Source organism: Camelus bactrianus, chromosome 1 (assembly GCF_048773025.1).
Source record: "Camelus bactrianus isolate YW-2024 breed Bactrian camel chromosome 1, ASM4877302v1, whole genome shotgun sequence".
Lineage (NCBI taxonomy): Eukaryota > Metazoa > Chordata > Mammalia > Artiodactyla > Camelidae > Camelus > Camelus bactrianus.
This window is the reverse complement of record NC_133539.1, coordinates 10,951,652-10,972,938: the sequence shown is the minus strand read 5'-3', so window position 1 is coordinate 10,972,938 and position 21,287 is coordinate 10,951,652. Positions and strand designations below refer to the sequence as shown.

Genomic DNA, 21,287 nt, shown 5'->3' with positions numbered 1-21,287 from the left:
ATGGGAAAGAAAAAGATTCACATCAACACTGTCATCACTTGACATGTAGATTCAGGCAAGTCTACCACTGACGGCCATATGATCCACAAGGGTGGTAGGACTGACAAAAGAAGCACTGAAAAATCTGAGAAGGAGGCTGCTGAGATGGGAAAGTTCTCCTTTCAAGGATGCCTGGGTCTTGGATGAACTGAAAGATGAACGTGAGTGCAGTATCACCACTGATAGGAGGTATCACCATTGATAAATCCCTGTGGAAATTCAAGACCAACACATGTGACCATGGTTGATGCTCCAGGACCCAGAGACTTTGTCAAAACCACAATCACAGGCACAGCTCAGCCAGACTGTGCTGTCCAGCTTGTTGCTGATGATGTTGGCGAATTTGAAGCAAGTGTCTCCAAGAACAAGCAGACCTATGAGCATGCCCTTCTGGCTTACACGCTGGGTGTGAAACAACTAATTTTTCAGGTTAACAAAAGGGATTCCTACAGCTAGAAAGAGATATAAAGAAATGATTAAGGAAGTCAGCACCTACATTAAGAAAATTGGCCATAACCCTGACACAAGAGCATTTGTGCCAGTTCTGGTTGGAATGGTGACAACATGCTGGAGCCATGGAAAGTCATTCATAAAGATGGCAATGCCAGTGGAACCACAGTGCCTGAAGCCCTGGATGGCATCCTGCCACCGACTCATCCAGCTGACAAGCCCTTTTGTCTGTCCCTCCAGGACATTTACAACATTGATGGAATTGGTACTGTCCCCAAGGGGACTGGTATTCTTAAACCCAGCATGGTGGTCACCTTGGCTCCAGTCAACATTACAATGAAGTCAAGTTTGTTGAAATGCTCCATGAAGCTTCAAGTAAAGCTCTTCCTTGGGACTACGTGTGCTTCAATGTTAAGAAGGTGTCTGTCAAAGATGTTCACCACAGCAACATGGCTGGTGATGGCAAAAATGATCCACCAGTGGAAGAAGCTGACTTCCTGACTATTCTGAACTATCCAGGCCAAATCAGCGCTGGCTACACACCTGTGTGAGATGGTCACCCAGCTCACATTGCTTGCAAATTTGCTGAGCTGGAGGACATTGATTGCTGTTCTGGGAAGAAGCTAGAAGGTGATCCCAAGTTCTTGAAATCTGGTGATGCTGCCATGGTTGATATAGTTCCTATAAGCCCATGTATGTTGAGAGCTTCTCTGATGATCATCCTCTGGGTCATTTTGCTGTTTGTGACAGTTGCTGTGGGTATCATCAAAGCAGTGGCCAAGGAGGCTGCTGCAGCGGGCAAGGTCTGCCCAGAAAGCTTGGGAGGCTAAATTAATATTATCCCCACTACCTGCCACCTCTCATTAAAAAATGTCAAGATCATATTAATCAGTGGTGAAAGAATGACCTCAGAACTGTTTGTCTCAATTGGCCATTTAGGTTTAATAGTAAAAGACTGGTTAATGATAACAATGTATCATGAAAACCTTCAGAGGGAAAGGAATGTTTTGTGAGCCATTTGTGTGTGTGTGTGGGTGGGTGGGTGGGTGGCAGTTTTAAGTTTTAGTTTCTAAAATCAGCACTTTTTTATTGTGTGGATATATTTTTTTATTTCTATTAGATAAATATTCAAAAATGGAAATATTGGGTTACATGGTAAGTGTATTTTTACCTTTTTAAGAAACTGTCAAACTTTTCCAAAATGCTTGTACCATTGCACACCCCCACCAGCAGCGTATAAGAGTTCCGGTTGCTCCACATTCTTGCCAACAGTTGCTGCTTTTTTTGATTGAAGTAGAGTTGATTTACAATGTTGTGTTAGTTTCAGGTGTACAGCAAAGTGATTCAGTTATGCATATTCATATATACTTTTTCAGATTCTTTTCTATTATAGGTTATTACAAGATATTGAATATAGTTCCCTGTGTTATACAGTAGAGCCTTGCTGTTTATCTGTTTTATATATATAGTAGTGTGTATCTTTAAATCCCAAACTCCTAATTTATCCATCCCACCCAGCCCTATTCCCTGTGGTAACCATAGTTTGTTTTCTATGTCTGTGAGTTAGCACTTTTTAATAGAAACAACTTGACCAAAAATCTGGGACAGAATTTTGAGATCCCTTAAAACTAAGTTTAATGAGGAGAATAATGAGGGAAAAAAGATGGCACCTAAGATCAATGGGAAAAGCATGGTTTGATAGATTGCAAAGCATGTCCACAAACCCCTCCCAGCCTGGTGTTCAGGGCTCTTGGCAACAAGACTTTGCAGTTCCTCCCTCAGGTGGGAGCAGCATTTCTTCACCTGCCCAGGAGCCATTTGGATTTAGGGGTCTTAGCAGCCGAGTGCCACGGCCACCATGCTGCCATCTTCTCCTCATGTGATGTCCTTCTCAGAGTACTCCTGGCTTGCTAGTTTAAATTGTGACAGTTCTGTGCATTTGCATTATTTCCTTTCCTTTCTTTGGTCTTTATTAGTTCCATTTACTTTTTTTGGTGCCCATTAACATTTTAATTACATCAACGCTGCAATCTGACTTTGTTGCTATTGAAGTCATTGGAGATCACTCATTTCAAAGAGGTTTGTTTGGGGCAAATCACCCCTGGAAGTGCAGGAAGACCAATAGAATGGCAGGTAGGCCAACTTGAGAGCTCTGGAGATGAGAAAATGGTGGGGGGGGTGTGGTGACTAGCATACACAGGGACTGGCAGACATCCCCGAACGAGTGATGGAGGAGAGCTGTGGCAATCCATGGGGGAAGAGCATCCAGAGAGAAGCTACAGCAAATGCAAAGGCACTGAGGTAGCAATGTAATCAGAGCGGTCAGGAAACAGCAAAAGGGCCAGCGTGTCTGCGAGGGAGGGAGGGCTAGAGTGGTAAAAATGAAGTCAGTTGGAGAGTGAGCCGGACACAGTTTATGCAATTCTTGTTGACAAAGTAAGGTCTCCATAGTATTTGAATTATCTAGATTTGCAGCTGCCAAACTTGGCTCCAAACTGCCCAGAGCGCTGCAAGAAACTCACAGATTGGAATATTTTTATAAGTTGAAGGAAATATAGCAATTCCTGACTTCTGTTGCAAACTACTAACTCAGGGTAGTTCAATTTCAACATTAGATTGAGCTACTTTTCTGTCAGAGCTGTCACAGTTCCATAAAACTGGGATTTCAGTGGTTACTGTGATAAAAGCAAGGACCAAGAAAAATATACATGAAACAGAAAGTGAGGGTGACGGTGTCCAATCAGATTTCAAGATCGGATAGACAGTGACATGCCTAACGGGTGCACACACCTCCTTAATAAATCAGTTATTTAAGAGTAAAATAAAAAATATTTTTCCTTTAAATAATATATACTTTTTCCCCCAAATAGCTACCTAATTGTTAGAACATAAATACTTGTTGTTTGGATCTAGCTATTTAATAAATTTGTAACAGTTCAGTTTTGTTTTGTTTTGGTTTGGTTTTTTGGCTTAATAGTCCTGTGAAATATCATTGAGACACTAAGGGTGCCAAGAACTTAGAAAGTTTGGAAACTTCTGCTCTATACCCTTAATTGGAACTTACTTTCATTGATTCTGAATTCCTGTCAATGGACTTTGATTTGTTTTCTTCTTAGTAGCCTGAAACTTCCCCTTGGGAATGATCATTTAAATTAAAAAAAAACTTTTTTTTCTTCAGCCATGTTCGTTATTCACAAGCACCAAGAGGTGGATGAAACCCAAGTGTCCATCAAAAGATAAATGGATAAACCAAATGTGGTGTATCCATACAATGGAATATTATTCAGCATTAAAAAGGAAGGAAATACTGACAACATGGATGAAACTTGAAGACGTTATGCTCAGTGAAAGAAACCAGTACAAAAGGACAAATACTGTATGAGCCCATTTATATGAGGGATCTACAGTAGCTAGATTTATAGAGACAGAAAATAGACTGGTGGTTGCCAGGAGACAAAAGAATGGGGAGTTATAGTTTAATGGGTACAGAGTTTCCATTTTTGAAGAGGAAAACGTTCTGGAGATGGATGGGAGCAATAATTGCACAACAACGTGAATGTACTCAATGTCGCTGAACTGTACACTTTAATTGGTTAAAATGGTAAATTTTATATTATGTGTGTTTTACGATAAAAAAATTATTTAGGAAATTCATGGGCCACCGTTACCATTTCTAAGGTGTAAGTTAAGATTCTCACCTACAGAGGGCGCCCTTGTCAGTTCCTAGTACATTCCCTTGCTGGGTTGCAGGAACTGTACCTTCTGAACCTGCAGTCACCTCTTTACGCAGCACCACAGTCCTTGGCCTCCCAGACTCTCCCTCACCCTTCTGAGACTTCTGCTGAAAGATTTTTACTTCTGTTGACCAAAGGGAAGCAGACTGGGCTCATATGTGACCATCCTTCTTTTTCCTTCCTTCTCCAAGAGACAAAGTTACTAGAGGGACCAATGTGGTCTATGTACTTAAAAATGGTTAAGATGCTACATTTTATGTTATGCGTATTTTACCACAGTAAAAAATTATGTAGGAAAAGAAAGATTATATAGTGTCAGGACTTTGAGGATTGGAAGAGCTGATGTCAGATTCGGCTGGCATTTTGGAAGGAAGCAAGATTCCAAGAGCTCGGGCATGTCACAGAGGGCTGGGGACAGGGATGCTTCTGGGCAGGGGAAGAAGGTGAGGAGGCGAGCCAGGCCTGAGGAGGCCAACAGAGTGGGCTAGGGGTGGGGAGACAAGGGGATATTCAGAAAGCAGGGCGGGGGAGAGTGTCTCAGCCAGTTCACAGAAAGAAAAATTCTAGTGGAGGTGGGAAGGGTATATAGCTCAGTGGTAGAATGTATGCTTAGCATGCACGAGGTCCTGGGCTGAATCCCCAGTACCTTCACTTAAAAAAAAATTTTTTTTTTTTTAATTCTGGTGGAAAAGCCCACCTGGGACAAGGGCCACTGTCATCCAGGTAAGCAAGTTGGAAATTATTTCCATTGTTGCCTAACAAGGCAAATGGTATTTGATCACAAAGACATTCCTAGGGGTTTGAATGGAAACCAAACACTGTCTTATGCTCAAGCAACAACAATACACTAAGTCTACAAAATGGTTATGTTTCTTACCCTGCAGGGGCTTCTGCTATGAGTAGCCTTTCAGCTACATTTGCTCTAAGCTGTACCACCATCCACAACACAGATACCAGTAGTGGCAGAGCTGGGAGTTGAACCTGTGAGCTCTGAACGTGGAGCCCGTACAAGGACCCACTGCCCCCCGCTGTGTCTGCCTGCAGGGCAAGCCCAGTCGTGCAGAGCTGGATGTGCTTCTTTCCAACCTACTACGGAGCTCCCTTCCATCAGCATACTTCCCTTTCTGATGGCAGAGGACCAGGTAGGAAGAGTGCCTGTCCTGAGAGGGAAGGGAGGAGAAGGCCAGGGGGTGGAGACGGGGACCGGGGTCTCTGAAACAAACTAGCCCGCTCTCAGGTAGGGCCCAGGTGGCTGGGTTCCCTGCAGCATTTATTGAAGGCGGCAGCAGAGAGCAGCCTCGGGGCTTCTGTGGGAACCCAGCATTCTCCAACCTTAGAAGGGAAAATGGTGTCTGCCCTCCTTCAGAAACTGAGTTTACTGCTTTGGATACTTGGAAATTTTCACACTGAGAACTCCCACGGAGCAGAATTCAATCATTCACAATGCTCCAAGAACCCCCACCCCACCCCCAAATTTTCTCATGCTGCATTCTTCTTTCATAAAGAGAAAAATATGAATAACAGGGAAACAAACTGAGAGCAAAAAAATTAATTAATTAAAACACGTATTTAAGAAAACATTAAAGAATGTCAAGGAACCAGTATAGGCTGAACTCAATATCCTGAAATCCTACATCTCATGTAAATAGGTTATGAGCTTTAGAGTCAAAGTGGACTTCAGCCTGCAGCATTTTCACTTTGCAGACTCGAGAAAAAGGAGAGGCAGGGAGGTAAACACCTCTGTGGGTGGCTGTCTGTCGGGAGCAGGATACAGACTCTTGCACTCGATGCCTTTGACCTTGGCTGGTCTGCCATACAGACACCAGTTTTGAGCCCATATTCTTAAAGACCTCCTTCCATCTGCTTCGGGGCCAAACATTCCCCACATGGCCTTTCTAGTGCCCTCCCCTTCCCAGCTTTCACCGTCCTCAGTAAGCAGACTCTTTGCTATTGATGTGGCTCTTTGGTGCCAGCTCTATAAACAAACCACCATTTGTTGCTTTCTAAAAATAAGTCTTTTTAGCTCTGGACACCATTCTGCCTCACTGTCCTGAGTTGAAAGATTGGTTTCTTTGCAGCTGACAAATGGTGACTTATGTCTTCTTGGAGCAGCTGCAGCCCATCTTTGTTGAAAGCCCCAGAGCCTTACCTGGATGGCCCAGGTGAGAGGACAGGGTTGGGGCTGGATTTAAATGCGCAGCACACAAACATCGTCCACAGCAGGTTTGGCTATGTGGGAAGGGAAGTGGCCAGGAAGAAGAAAAACAGGGATGTAATTTGGAGCTGGAAAGAAGGAACAAAGTTGCTTCAAAAGTAGAGAAAAACAAAAGGCAGAAACTTAGGTATGTAATTTACAATGTGCTACAAGGATGCCTCTCACACGAAGGATGCGTGTTCCAGGTACAGAGATACGTCTCAAACTCGTGCGCAGGAAGGGCCCAGATTGCCAATGCTGCCATCATAAAGAAAGGAAGAACACTTTTATTTGACTCATTCTTGGCATTCATCCCCTAATCGCTGTGCCTTTACAGTTTAAGAGGGCTTCAAATCCTGCCGCAGACGATCTGTGTGAGTTGGGTTGTTGGTTTCCGCACCTGAGACATGGAGGTACTGGTAGTGCCTTGCCAGCTTCAAGGGCGTGTGGCCTCTGTAGTCGCTCAGGGCCCTGTGCTCAAAAAGCGCATGCTTGGTTCAATGCCCTGCAGTCACTATCTTAAAATTCTTAATCATTTTTGAACAAGGAGCCACGCATTTTCGCTTTGTGTTGGGCCTGTGAATTATATAGCTGGTCCCGGTTAGAACCCCAGAGTTTAAGTATTTGATTGTATCATATTTTCAGAGATGGAAATGGAAGTGGGGAGTAATTGGCTTCCATTTGTTGGGGGCACAAAAAGACTTGAAAGTATGAGGACCAGAGAGGAAAATAAATGGAATTTTTACATTTTTCTTGCAAGATTCCAAAATTCTTGAAGAGATCAGATTAGGACTAAGATCTGATTTAACAGGGAGCAGCTGAGGGGCAAAGCAGACAGCAAGCAGGGGCTTGTCCTCCAGGCTCCTCACTCAGCCAGTCACACCACGCTCTCCAGCCTTCCCAGACATTGTTCCAATTTGGCCACATTCCCCTTCTCTCTGGTCCTGTAAAGCCCAGCCCAATGCACAGTCATAGCCTCCAGGCTACCCTCCCCTCCTGACCATCTCCCTGGACCCAATTTGTTGTCATTGCTTGATCTTAAAAAAAAAAAGGCTTTATAGAGATATAGTTCACATACCACACAACTCACCCATTTGAAGCATAGAGTCCAGTGGTTTTTGGCATATTACATTTTTTTTGAAGTCATGGTAAATAATATAAAAATTGCCATTTGAAGTGCATAATTCAGTGGTGTTATTACATCCACAAGGTTATGCAGCCATCATCACCATCTATTTCCAGAACTTTTTCATCACCCTAAACAGAAGCCCTATCTATAAATTTGTCTATTTTAGCTATTTCATGTAAGTGGAATTATACAGTATTTATCATCTGTCTCTGGCTTATTCCACCTAGCATAATGTTTTTAAGGTTCACCCATGTTGTACCATGTATCAGAAGTTCACTCCTTTTTAAGACTGGATAATAGTCCACATTTTGTTTATCCATTCATCCATCAATGGACATTTGGGTTGCTTCCATCTTTTGACTACTGTGAATAATGCCCCTGTGAACATGAGTGCACAAATATCTCTTTGAATCCCCACTTTCAATTCTTTTGGGTGTATAACCCCCAGACCCACTGTTGACCGCCCTAGTCCAGATGCCCTGAGCAGCCAGTCATCTTTTACCAGCATACTGCTGAGTGCGTTACTTGTCTGCTTACAACCCTCTGCTGGCTTAACATGGAAATGCTCACAAGGGCTAAGGATAAAGATGAAAGTGCTCACTAGGTGTCTGGGTCCCTGAGCTCTGGCAGCTGACCTCTCAACGTCCCCTTGCCCTGCCCCCTTTCTCTTTGCTCCATCTCCTCCAGGCTTCTCTAGGAGCCATGCTTCTTTTGGATTTCATGTAGGCTGGTCCCTTTTCCTAAGATGCTCATCCTCCCCAAACACCTAGCTTTTGTTTGGCCAACTCTTATGATCTTTGTCACCTATCTTGTCTTTTTCCCCCCAACTTTATATTCTTTTTTTTTTTTTAAATGGAGATACTGGGATTGAACCCAGGACCTCGTGCTAAGAACACACTCTACCACCCATCTTCTCTTAAAAAGATGCCTAACACCTCCTTCCCTCCATCTGGTCTCTCCCACGGCCCCTTGTCCTTTACGTGGCATTACCTGCTCAGTGTCCGTCTTTCTTGCTGTAACAATGACTAATATTGACTGAGCACCTACTAACTAGTTCCAGACTCAGATCTACCCATGTCACCTGTACCAACTCATCAAATCGTCACAGTAAGCCTGATGACTACAGATAGGGAGGCCTGGTGGTGCTGTCACAGTTAGTAACAGTGCCCACACGGTTATCTGGAAGGCAGCACATTCCTACGGGACAGTGGTGGCAGCCCCCAGCCCTGAGGGAGCATGGTTCCCTTCCTGTGCCACTGTCCCCAGCTCCCAGCAGAGGATTGGACACATAGGTACCTAATTCACATCTAAAGTAGATGGATGAATAGAATGGAACTACATGAGGGAACTGCATTTTGAGTTACTTACTGAATGGCTCCTAAGTGCTAGGCATCCTTACCCACCCTCCCTGCCTCAGTTTCCTCAACCTAGAAAATGCGTAAGAATACTTATGTCCAAGGGTTATTGAGAAGGTTGAATATTTTAGTAAGAGTTTAAAAATCATTGTGCCTGTCAGATTGGGTCCCACTAACAAATACTGATCCTTGCATTTGCCACCCGGGCCCCCTCCTCCAACCCCAAGAGAGGGAGGAAGTGGCCCGAATCGCAATTCCCCTGACCCTGCCCCTGCTGGAGCACCGTGTGGGACGCATGACGTCCAGCCCTCCGGGATCCTGGCGACCCACGTCTAAGAGGGTTCCACAGCGAGTCTAGGTTTTTCGGGCTCCAGGCCTCCCCACGGCACTCTGCGGCGTTTGCCGTGCGGTTCACAGCCCGCGGACCCAGTGCGCCCGGTCCCGCCCTTGGGCCTCATCATCTACGTTTCCGCGTCAGGCCCGCCGCGAACTTGGCAGGCCCTCCCGCGGTGTTCGGGAACACTTTGTGCCGAGCGCCCGGCCGGCCCTCCTCCCGCCCGCCGGCGCCGCCTGGCCCGGCCGCCGCGCGCAGTCCGCCGGGTCTGGGTCGCTGGACCCCAGGTACCGCACCCCTCGGCGCACAGCCAGGGAGCCCCCACGCCCATGTCCCAGTTTCCCCGAGCCCGGGCCGTGCAGTCCGCTCCTCGCCCATGGGCTGGGCGTCCAAACGTGGGTCATAGCGCGCGTAATCGAGAGGTTCAGAAAGATGCTGTGGCCCATTTTAAAACAAAGCCTAATTATTAGCGTTTGGAGGCTGTTTGTGCGGGTCCAGTGTCAGATCCTTTGAGCGCCGTGGACAACCAGTATCCAGAAGAAAAGTAGTCGCAGCGAAGAGAAATCGGCTCTGGAGCTATCTGACCCGTTTTGAGCAGAACGTCCCCTTCTCCTCCCCGGCCCCCGCAGCCGTTCAGGTCCTGGCTCAGTTAGCTTCGGCGTTGGGCGATGCTCTGGGTCTCAGTCTCCTCTCCTGTGAAATGGGGATAACTGTGCGTGCTCCATGATTCTGCAAGTGGAGCGCGGTGGGTCAATGATGCGGTCCCACGCCTCCAGGACCCACCTTCCTGAGGCCCCCACCCCGGCCTCGGCCCCACCCCGGAGCTCCCGGGCTCAACCAGCGGCGCTGGCTCCAAAGTGCGTCACGGGCACCGGCCGTGTTCCTCCGGCGGCCAGGGCGAGGCTGGCACGGGGCCAGCGCGGGCCGGGCCAGGGGTGCCCAGCCGACTCGGGGGCGGGGACCCGGGCGTGGAAGACGCTCAGGTTGCGCTGCCCTCGGCGCGCTGTTGGGGGCGCCCTCCGTGGCCGGCAGCGCGCCAGGAGTCGGCCTCCGCAGTCTCTGGGCGCGAGAGGCTACACTTTCCCTTCGCCCCCACCTCGTTTCCTCCCGCGCGGCCGCAGCGGAGATTTCCTCTCGGGGAAACTACGCGGATCCTTCCCGGGGCTCCTCGCCCCGCCCCAGTTCCCCGCCCCCTCCTCTTTGCTGGGGAGCCGGTGCTGGCCCACGCCGGGGAGGAGGCTCTGGCAGCCTGGGCCAGGAGGTGGCAGGGGGCCGTGGAGCCGCTGGCTACCGCCCCGCCCCGCCATGTGACGCCGCCCGCCGCCCAGCGACCCCCTGCGCGTCCCGGGCCCGCGCCCGAGCTCGGTCGGGCTGCGCACCATGCTCCTGCCAGGACAGGCGCCCCCGCTGCCCGTGCCCCAGCCGGCACAGCATCCCGGCCTCCGCAGGCAGGTAGAGCCTCCTGGGCAGCTCCTGCGCCTCTTCTACTGCACTGTCCTGGTCTGCTCCAGGGAGATCGCAGCGCTCACGGACTTCTCGGGTAAGAAGCGACCTCCCTCGCTGTGCGCCCCCGGTACCGCGGTGCGCCCAGGTGAGCCCTCGGTTGGGGGCAGGCACCCGAGAGGGCACAGTCGGACTGGATTAAACTTGGGTCGCGCTCAGAGCCAGTTTTCTTGCCTGGCGTGAGCCTTTAACAGAGAAGTAGCTGCGTGTGGACTGGTGGCAGGGAAGTCCTTCTAGAAGGAAGAGTGGGTAGGGTATTTGGAGTTTCTCTCCCCGTGAGTTGACCTCGTCAATTCGCAGTGTCAGGAACCCTGCTCCCACGGTTGCGTGTCCGCTTGAAGCACCTTAAGCTGAGCTCTGTGCGGCGCTCGGCGCTGTTGGTACACGTGTTGTGGTCCAAGGAGTTGCACTTGGTTTCCTATCCGCCTAGTCCGGGTGTGCCCCAGCCAGCCTCTAGGGTGCCCATGTAAGGAGACCAACCCAGAGGGACACTTGACCTGAAGTCTGCGCCGACAGCAGAGGGAAGCCCAAGTGGATGGGAGGTCTGGTCGAGATGCAATGAGAAATGAGAAGAAGCTTATGGAGCAGAGCGGAGACTCAGGGGTAGGACTTCACCGCCCAAAGTTACCAGCATCTGCCCCCTCCAGACCCAACCGCCTTAAAAATTGATGACTTCCCCCATCCAGTAAACGTTGAGGCTTTTTTTTTTTTAGGGGACTGGGACCAAGGCTCCCGCTGCTGATCTCAGATTGTTCTGGGGTTGTAGGCGTGGCGCCGCAAAGAGAGAGAAGTTTCTAGGTTGATGAGGGCTACAGGAGCTGCATTCTTCTGTTACTGGTTGCGCTTGCTGAGAGTAACAACGTCTCTGCCATTATATCAGACCCGGGTCTCCCTCTGGCGAGGCTGGAGGCCTTTCACCCTTTCCTCGCCCCTGCCCAGCCCAGGAAGCAGCTCTGAACCCTACTCTTTCCCCGCACCCCCCGCTTCTCCAGCATCTTCTGCCAAGTCCAGGCTTCCCGTATCCCTGCCTGAGGGTCTTTTGCAATATAATCACGGTAAACGGGAGTCACTCCTCAGCCCTGTTTGTGCAGTAGACTAGTACATGGCAGGGAACACTGGCAAATCAGAAGCTGAGCTGGGTTTCTAGTTTACTTACAGAGAATGTCATTGTTAGCTGAAAGCCCTTGGGTCAGAGGTTCTTTGCTTTGAATATTTAATATCAAGGCAGCGTTTCTACCTAGCAAAGGAAGCCAAGATATGCCTATTTGGCAAGGAAACTGTGGTCCTTAAAATCGTGCACCACAGGGTCAGAGCGCTGTGGTAAATGTGCTAGGAAAATGCTGAATTTCAAGTGCTATCGACTTTTTTTTTCTGCAATAGAACTTTCTTGGCTGCTAGAAAAGTTTTGTCTTTGCTGATTTAAGCTATGGAAAACAGTTCTGAATTCAGCCACAGTCTGGGTCTGAATATTGTTAAGGAAAGAACTGAAAGCTGACAAGCCCTTCTTTTGTGACATCATTGTAACTGAACAAATATTGCTTTAGGTAAATTGCGGTGTAACCATTAGATTGTTTTCACAGATTATAGACACTTAAGAGTTTGTTTCTTTAGTGCAGCGGTTGCAATCCTTGAAGCAGTCTATAGGTTACCACCCAAGTTTGGAATTGTCTGTATGTAGCAGCAGTTACAGAGGGTGAACTTGATTTATCAAACTGGGCCGCTCTACCCTGGGAAATGGATGTTTTCATACATGTTCTTTATTTATTTACTTTTTAAAAAAAATTTTGTTTTTTATTGAAGCACAGCTGACTTACTGACTTACAATGTTAGGTTCGGGTGTACAGCAAAGTGAATCAGTTATACATATACATACACCTATATAGTTTTTTTTTCAGAGTCTTTTCCATTATAACAGATACACTCTTTTAAATGACATAAATGTCAAGAGGGATTTTCTTCTCTTCTCGGTGGGAACCTGAATTCCGGGGTTTAAAACTCCCTGAGCCAGTGGTCGGTCGGTAGTGATTTTGCCAGGTCCATCCACAGGGAGACTCTGTGTTGCCTCTGGTCAGCCTTGCTCAGTGTGAGATCTGAAAACCAGGGAGAAAGTGTCAGGGAGCCTTTTGGGGAGAAGAAAAGAAAAATAACCTCCTCTTAAACCACAGACACTCACACTGAGATCTAAAATCTATCTTGTGGGGCATTGGGGAAATATTAGAAAAGGCTCAGGGAGAAAGAGGAAGTCTTCCAAAGTTGATGAATTTGACTTGAAACTTGATGAACCTTTAGGGATCCCCTAAACATGTGACATATAGCATCGAGGGAAATTCCTAAGCTCCAAAGATGAGTCTGAGGGTTCAGATGAGCTGAATGTTTTAGTTGAAGCAGTGGATCCTGATCATGTGACTCCAACATCTTTCCCCCTCCATCCTTCACACACACACACACCACCCCATCCTGGCCTCAAAGCCTGATGCCTGCTTTCCTGGGGACAGGCAGTCTTGTTCCTTTTTATGAACTTGGAGGGATATGCAGAATGTAGTGCTTGTAAAGAGACAGTGTACCCTCCCCCGAAGAGCCTTACAGTAGCTGAGCTCAGGAGAGCAGCATTTGACAATGCCCTTAGTTGCTTGTTTTTCTAAACAAGAAAACATCAAAAACCGAAACAGAGGGAGGATGGAGGGAACGTGGGACCCCTTTAACCTTCATGAAGAAGGGAATGGAGGAAGGATGGTGCATCCAGGTGAAAGAAAGTGCTGGAATGAAAGGGGTCCCAGCCACTGTCTGTACAGACTGGGGGCTCCGAGGAGATTAGCAGTGCAGGGTTTTGGAAAGTTACTTCAGCCTTTCTCTTCTTTGCACCTCTTCCTTGAGTTTTTTCCTGAGGCTGTCAGCTGGTGTAGTTTTCCTGGGTCATTGATTTTTTTTGCCCCCGGAGATTCCAGCATCGGATCTCACTCTTAATAAGCCAGAGCCTGCATCAGAGCCTCCTCCCCCCACGGCTCGTGACTTGTGCTAATCACCTCCCAGCCCACTAGGAAACAGGCTCCCCAGGCACCCCCTTCCCCCTCATCCCTGAAGATATTGAGATGCTGCCAGCGGCCACTGAAAGGCTATCATCACTGCATTAAAAACGCATCCCAGGAAGGCAAGAACAGTTCATGCAAAATTAGTGCCTCTGATCCTTAATCCCGTGTGCAAATGTGCCTGGCTTTCATCCATCTTCCTCTTTGGGATAGTCTTCTGTTCTTTTGACTGCATTCCCAGATTGAGGATTTGGCCTGAGAGGTCCAAACTGATCATTGATTTTTTTTTTAATAGAAGTATAATGTCAGCATCATCTTTGTTCAAAGAACAAGGAGGGGGTGAGGGCAGAGGAGCGGGAGGGGTCCCATTTTGGGTTCCAGCCATAAAAAGCTAAGGATCCTCTACACTTGGTCCCGCTTGAGAGTGATGTTTCAGTGTGTCTCTGAACTGAATTTCCCATGTCCCTCAGGTCTTGTTCTTTTTTTTTTTTTTTTTATGGTTTTACTCTCTGCTGTCTCTCTCCTCTCTTTCCTTTCTCACTCTTGTGTGTGTTTTTTCTTTCTTCTCAAAGAAGTTCAAAGTGATTGATGGGCTGATGGGGGGGAGGGAGGGAAGGAAAGGATGGAAAATTCATCAAGGCCTCACTCAGATTCCTAGAAAACTCCTGACTTTTGACAAAGTAGTCATGACCATATGTTTACACGTTTGGTTTTACCCTAGGGCATGTAGTGGTGAATGTGGGAAGCAGAAGAGAAAGGAAATGAGAAACATGGGGAGAGAGGCAGCTTTTAAGGCCTTCCTTGTACCAAAGTGTCCCCAGACCTCAGAGAAATGGCACCACATGATGGGAGGGGGTCTCCAGGCTGATGTCTTCCCCCCTCCATCAGCAGCCCAAGCAAACAAGAAGTGGTGCTTGTTATCAGATCATTCACAGACCAGCAAATAAGCCTGACTCTGGCTCCTTATTTCATTGGCCAAGAATTTCTGAATGTAGAAAAATGGTCATTCGAGGGGGAGGGTATAGTTCAGTGATAGAGCACATGCTTAGCATGCGTGAGGTCCTGGGTTCAATCCCCAGTAAATCCATCAAAAGTAAGTAAATAAACCTAATTACCCACCCTTAAATTTAAAAACAAAAAAATTTAAAATAAAAGAAAAATAGTCATTCAGTTGTTCTTGGGGGCTCGGGGTGGGAACAAGGTCCTGATGGAGGTGCCCCTTTAGGAGGATTTGAACCTTCCTGTTCTGCTCAGAGCAGTGGTGGGTCTCAACCCTGGCTTCACACTAGAATCTTTAGAGTCTCAACAAATGTCTGGATGCTCTAGCAGCAACCCCAGGGCTTCTGATTTAATTGATCTGGGAGACCGGGACATTGGGCTCTTTTTCAAAGCTCCCCAGGCAATTCTAGCGCGCAGCCAGAGTTGAGAACCACTGCTCTGGTGTTCAGAGGGCAGGGCTGCCTCCTGCCTGTGTGTCAGTTCATCCGAGGGCACACGGGCGGACTGGATCTCCCTCCACCCTCTCACCGCCAGGGAGACTCCAGGATGTATCTTCCCAGCTCTCAGGTTGCCACTGTGTTCCAACACACAGGTGCGCACACACACTTACACATACATGCATGTGTGCCTATGTGCACACACAGCTCTGCATTTTATCTATGCCTTCGTCACATCACCCTTTTCCTCAGGATTGTCTTCACTTTCAAAACTTTTGTGGCATTTACAGCCAGCTTGTAACCAAAGAAAAACAAAGCGAATGTCCGAAGGAGTTGTCCAGCTGTCACAGAAGAAGAGGGATGAAGAGCTAGTATCTCAAACGGCTGGTCTGTTTCCATGGAAAGTAACTGCATTTGAAAAGTGTTCTGCCAGCTCTTTCTGAGGCAGAGAAGAGGAGTCTGAGCAAGCGAGTGATCCGTTATTGATGGCTTTGGTCTCCCAGGTGCTCTATTGGAAAGGGCAGCCTAGCAGCCGTTTCAAGGAAGGAATAGTAAGGAAAGGAGTAAAAATTAATTGAGCAGAGTGTTATCTGATTTCATCCTCATGGCAACCCTTTGAGCTAAGTATTAATCTCACTTTACAGATGAGTACCCATCCTCAGAGGGGTTAGCTAACTAACCCAAGCCCCGCCTCCCCCCTCCCCAGCTAGGAAGCAGAGCAGAGGCAGACCCTAGGGTGAGCCCAGGGGTGGGGCCAGCCTGAGGGACTCGGCTTATAGGTGCCGAGTGGGGAGCAAGGCCAGGAAAAAAAGGTGCCACAATTGGCTTAACCTTTCTAGATAGTTCATGGGTTGACCACGGTGGTTTCGCCTGCCCTCTGAGAAGACTGACCTTTTCTCACTCCTTCCTTCAGCGTCTTCTCATCATGGTCCATGCAGAGTGGGTTCACGCACAAGGGGACCAGTCGATACAGGAGGAAAATGTTAGAACTTCTGTTCTTTTCTATTTGTTTCTTTTCTATCTTAAAAAAAAAAGGAGTTATGTCTTGCTTATAATTAACATATAAGTTGATAGTAGAAGAGTATGTAATTTCTAAATGTACATATATTTAGGAGATGCATTCTTAAAAAGTTTTTACTGCTGGGGTTCATGATTTTAAAAATTTGAAAGTTACTGATTTTTTCAGCCATCCTGTCAGCAACTTAAAAATTCTTGAAAAAGCACCAGTTTGGGGGTACCATACACTGAGAGACAGCTGCTCCCCTATTATCCAGCCCTATTTCCACCTTGCCCACCACCCCAGTTCCACAACTGCTAGTAAAAATTAGGGGCAGGATGTGAATCTAGTAACTGTCTTACTGCAAAAATCCATCCTTTTGTCATTCAAGCTAAGTAATGGTTCTGGGAGCCAGGGGTGAGGCACTCTGAACTTTTGTGATACTCGGCCACTATCTGAATGAGGCTGGTGTGTTTGTATCTTTCTGGCAGGGACTAGCTTCCCTCAATAACATCAGTCCTAGGGTCACTGAGATTTTAGTACTGGAAGGAGACTCTCAGATGGGAGGGAGGCTAACCAAGAGATTCTGATCTGTTTTCTCTAAGCTTCTTTCCTAATTCTGCTACCCTTTGGCCGGCCCCTGTGTGTGCACCCTCTCAGTTAAAACTCTGACCCAGCATAGGGGTAACTTCTCTACTTGGTTCCCTCAGCACAAGTGAGAGAAATTGGTGAGTTAAAAATGCTGTGGTGGATCAAGCACATAAAGCACTCTGTGCCAGACAGTGTTCTAAGAATGTCATGTTCATTAACTCATTGAATCCTCACATCACTGCAAAGGGGATGGCATTACAATAAGTGGAAAAAACTGAGGCAAGAGAGGTTAAGTAACTATTGGGGAGTTGAACACAGACAGCATCTCTAATACCAAAACACATAAATTACAAGTACTTTAAAACAGTGCCCCTCCTGTAAGTTTTAGCTCTTAATCTACCAGACCCAAATCTTTCCCAGGACATACAGGTATTGTCCATTCCACATCGTGTCTCACGATAGCACCATTTAGCCCCAAATAACTGATTACAGTGTAGGATCTATAATCCATTTCTGGAAATATGGTGAAACTGGTGTTCTGAAATTATTTCCCTAACAAAATACCTAGAGCTGCTGAATGAAATATAATAAACATCGTTTAAATGCACGAGTGAGTGACTAAATGCAAGGAATAGCCTTGTAGGGAACAAAAATGAAGGGGGACATCAGAGAACCAAAGAAGTTAGCTGGCACTGACCCTATGACTACACGGGGGCCTTTGATGGTCTTTACAACCAGATTTAATAGGTGATCGAGGGCAAGAGACTACACATTAGACCAATGTCAAGTGAGGAATTGGAATAAAGCTCTCTGCATAAGGCTGGGACCTGAAAGGGCTAAACATTCATAAAAAGATGGAGGAGAAAAGAAAGATGACAAAGAAACATCTCAGCCTGGGTTTGGGGTTGGAGGGAAAAAAAATTATCTCCCTTAAGAACATGTAACCACAGGTCTGCCTTTTCAAGAGTCCGGGTTTTGAATTCACATGGCCTTTACCAGGAAACCCAAGCTGAGAAACTAAAAAAGTTGTCCCAGGTTCCCAGGGTACCTGGGAAAAATACACTAATACTCCTTGCATAGAAACATCAACACAGGCCCCACAGGATTCCAATAGATAAAATTCTGCTGATTATGAACACACAGTCCAAAGTTACGTTATATGAACAACAGTCAGCAGCAAAAACAACAGAGTTTTTAAATAAATAAAAGAGGGAATCTAAAACATGAGGAAGGAATGAAAGGCTGTCAAGAAAGACCAGACATATTCTTAAAAGAACCAAGTATATCTACTAACATGAAAAATACATTCATCGAAGTTAGAAGCTTGATGGATAGATTAGATAGAGGTGAAGAGAGAAATAGTGAACTGGAAAATAAAGCTGGAGAAGTCATCCAGAATGTGGCAAAAGATATAAAGACATGGAACAAAGTTTATAAGACATGGAGGATCAAATGACGGTTCAACATATATTAGATCAGCATTCCAGAAAGATAGAATAGGAAAAATGAGGAGGAGGCAATACTCAAAGTGATAATAACTTAGGATCAAATTTCAAGAGTCGATGAAAGATTCACATTCAAGCATCCCAAGCAAGATAAATAAAAATAAATTTATACCTATCATATTAAAACTATAAAATACTAAAGCAAAGTGATAGTCTTAAAACAATCAGAGAGGAAAAAATAATTTCATCTATAAGGACTTTGCCATATCAACAAGAGCTAGAAGCCAGGAAAACATTTCCCAGATTCTGGAAGAAAACAAAAAAAAAAAACCCAAAAACCTGTCACTGCAGAGCTATATACCCAGCTAAACTATCTTCATGTGTGAGTGTAAAATAAGGGCATGTTTACCACTAATAAAGCCTGACTGAAAGACCTGCCAAAGGACCCCGAAGGACACTGTGTCTAGAAGGAAGGATTAAGAGATAAAGAAAAAAAATGGTACAACTTCTAACGTACTTTACCTACGTTCCTTGCTGTCTTCCTGCTTAGAGAGTCCCATCTCCTTGACTTGACAGAGATGTTCCCTAAGGTATCTTGTCCTTTTGGCAACTAAAGTCAAGAGGTAGTTTTTGACCCAGTTGAACTCTTCCACTGATTTATGACTTTCAGCCGAGGTACTTCCCCAGATGGGCATCAGCTCCACTGTGGCCACACTGTGGGAGGTCTGTATGACAGAACAGGAAGTGTTCTCAAGTCTTTCACGTATCAGATGCTGTGCTAGTTATCACCCAGGCATACTCTAAAGACTCCGTTCTGTCCTGGGGAGGCTTCCTTCTCAGTAGGTTCATGGTCACATATGTAACAAAGCACTTTGGGGGATGAAGACTAGACTTGGCAGGTCATATTCTCCAAATGGTACCCAAACCACAGAGCTTGGAGTTGAGGGTTTGGTAGAATTTCCATAGACCTACTAGACAATACCACTCATGCATAGATTTTACATTTCCACACCTGTATTTCTGGACACCTGTATTCCTTGCTCACTCAAGCTCCTGAAGTTGAATTTCTCCTGTGTTAACAAGTTAGAGAATGAAGTGATGCTTGGGGATAGTTTTGACCCAGGAGCCAAGTTCTCCATGCACAGAGAACCAGGCAACATTAAAATTCAGAACTCAAGCCACTGAATCTGAAATGTATGTTTGCAAACTGTCTGATTTCATGTCTGCCTCGGATGTCCCGTGAATACAAATCACCTCATTTGGGGTGGGAGGAGCAGAGAGGAAGAAACCTAAGAATGATCTCCAAAACAAATCTTTAATTCGGATGAGGATAATAGAATGTAATCCCGTTTCAAGTCTGTCAGCATTCTTTTGATGATTACAAATGAGTCCCTTTTCCCTTGCAATGTGGGGGAATAATCTGGATAAAATAACCCTTTTTGTCTGCGAGGGCCCGGGCGATGCCTACTCGTGACAGCTTTCAGAGTAGTGTTTCAGAGTCCGAGAAGAGCGTTCTGCTACCACGTCCTTCCTTTCTTTCTCTTGACTTAGAAGATTTTCCACTCTTTTCATGTTCAGCAGCTCCCAAAATTCTCAGGCTTAGAAATCATAAATCATCGAACTGTACTCTGGCACGAGAGAGACGGGGGTCACCGAGCCCTTTCTCCTCTCTGCTTGTTCGACGGGAGACAGGTGGAAATGAGAATGCACGATCTTATCTCAAAGGCCAATTTGTACAGCTTTTGAGGGATATGCTTTAAGGCGTGCACACAATTTTATAGTCCCTTTCCCATTAAAAAAATGTACACTGACCCAAGTTCAGGTTTACACACCTCTTTTTTGTTCATTTGATGGTGAAATTAAGGGACAGTCATTTTTCAACACCTTCTTCTATTCTGTGAGGTGCAAACTAACAATGCCAGAAGCTTTGTGGGCAGGTCAGACCAGATGCAAAGACTCAGCCCCGTCCACAGCCTCGGGATGAAAAGGGGTGTCGAAGGCCCGGTGGAATCAGTCCTGCAGGCTGTGCAGAAATCCGCAGAGCAGAGTTTCTTTCTTGTCTTCCCTGCTCTGCCTCTTCAAACCCCAGTGTTTAAGTGGATGGTCTTTCTCTTCTAATTTACCTTTTTTTTTTTTTTTTGTAAGAAAAGTGTCCTAGGATTTTTCCCCCCAGGATTATCTGTGAATAGTGTTGTGGTTCCCTAAAGCCATAAACCAGCACTTTGAGGGAAAAGGTCTACCTCTCTCTCAGACATTTATGTTTATCTCTGTCTGTTCAAGGCAGGTTATTTGGGGTTGTCAACCGTCACCAAAAATGCCATCTGGTCCTTAAAGTGGCTGTCTTCACCTATTGAAAATTTAGCTTGTTCTACAGTTTAGTCTAAACCAATGATTCTCAGTATCACACTTAGTGAAATAAGTCAGACAAAGACAAATACTATGTGATATCACTGACGTGAAATCTAAAAAGTAACACGAATGTAAATGCAAGCAGAAACAGACTCACAGACACTGAAAATAAACTAGTGGTTACCGAAGGGAAGGGGGGAGGGGGGAGGGATAAATTAGGGATGTGGGGATGACAGATGCAAACTATGATATGAAATGAATAAGCAATAAAGATTTACTGTACAGCACTGGGAATTATACCTGTTATCTTATAATAACTTACAATGGAATACAATCTGCAGCAATACTGAGTCACTGTGCTGCACACCTGAAACTAACAGAATATTGTAAATCAACTATACTTCAATTAAAAAAAACAATGATTCTCAACCCAGGGATATTTTGTCCCCCCAGGAGTATTTGGCAATGTCTGGAGGCAATTTGTTTTGTCACAACTAGGGGCGCTATTGGCACCTAGTGAGTAGAAGCCCAGGATGCTATTGGACATCTTTCAATGCACAGGACAGCCCCTGCAGCAGGGAATGATTGGTCCTCAATCCTCATCTGAGGTCGAGGAATACTGGGCTAGACCGGCTGATGTGTCCTCACTTTATTTTCTACATGTTTGGAATCTGAAGAAGGTGGGAAATTTTTTAAAAATGAAAG

General features: G+C 46.1%; 1 protein-coding gene and 1 pseudogene across 7 annotated transcripts in view; both read left to right on the top strand.

The window, feature by feature from the left end:
• On the top strand, positions 1-1,040 carry LOC105070407 (elongation factor 1-alpha 1 pseudogene; annotated as a pseudogene).
• Positions 1,041-9,979: 8,939 nt separating this feature from the next.
• EVA1C (eva-1 homolog C) overlaps positions 9,980-21,287 on the top strand; it is an 80,380-nt gene continuing 69,072 nt past the window's right edge. For all 7 annotated transcript variants that reach the window (XM_074360645.1, XM_045517834.2, XM_010956591.3 and 4 more), the window contains exon 1: positions 9,980-10,775. In XM_074360645.1, coding sequence (XP_074216746.1) covers positions 10,616-10,775 — 160 coding nt within the window. In that variant the 5' untranslated portion in view covers positions 9,980-10,615. The remainder of the gene's footprint in view (positions 10,776-21,287) is intronic.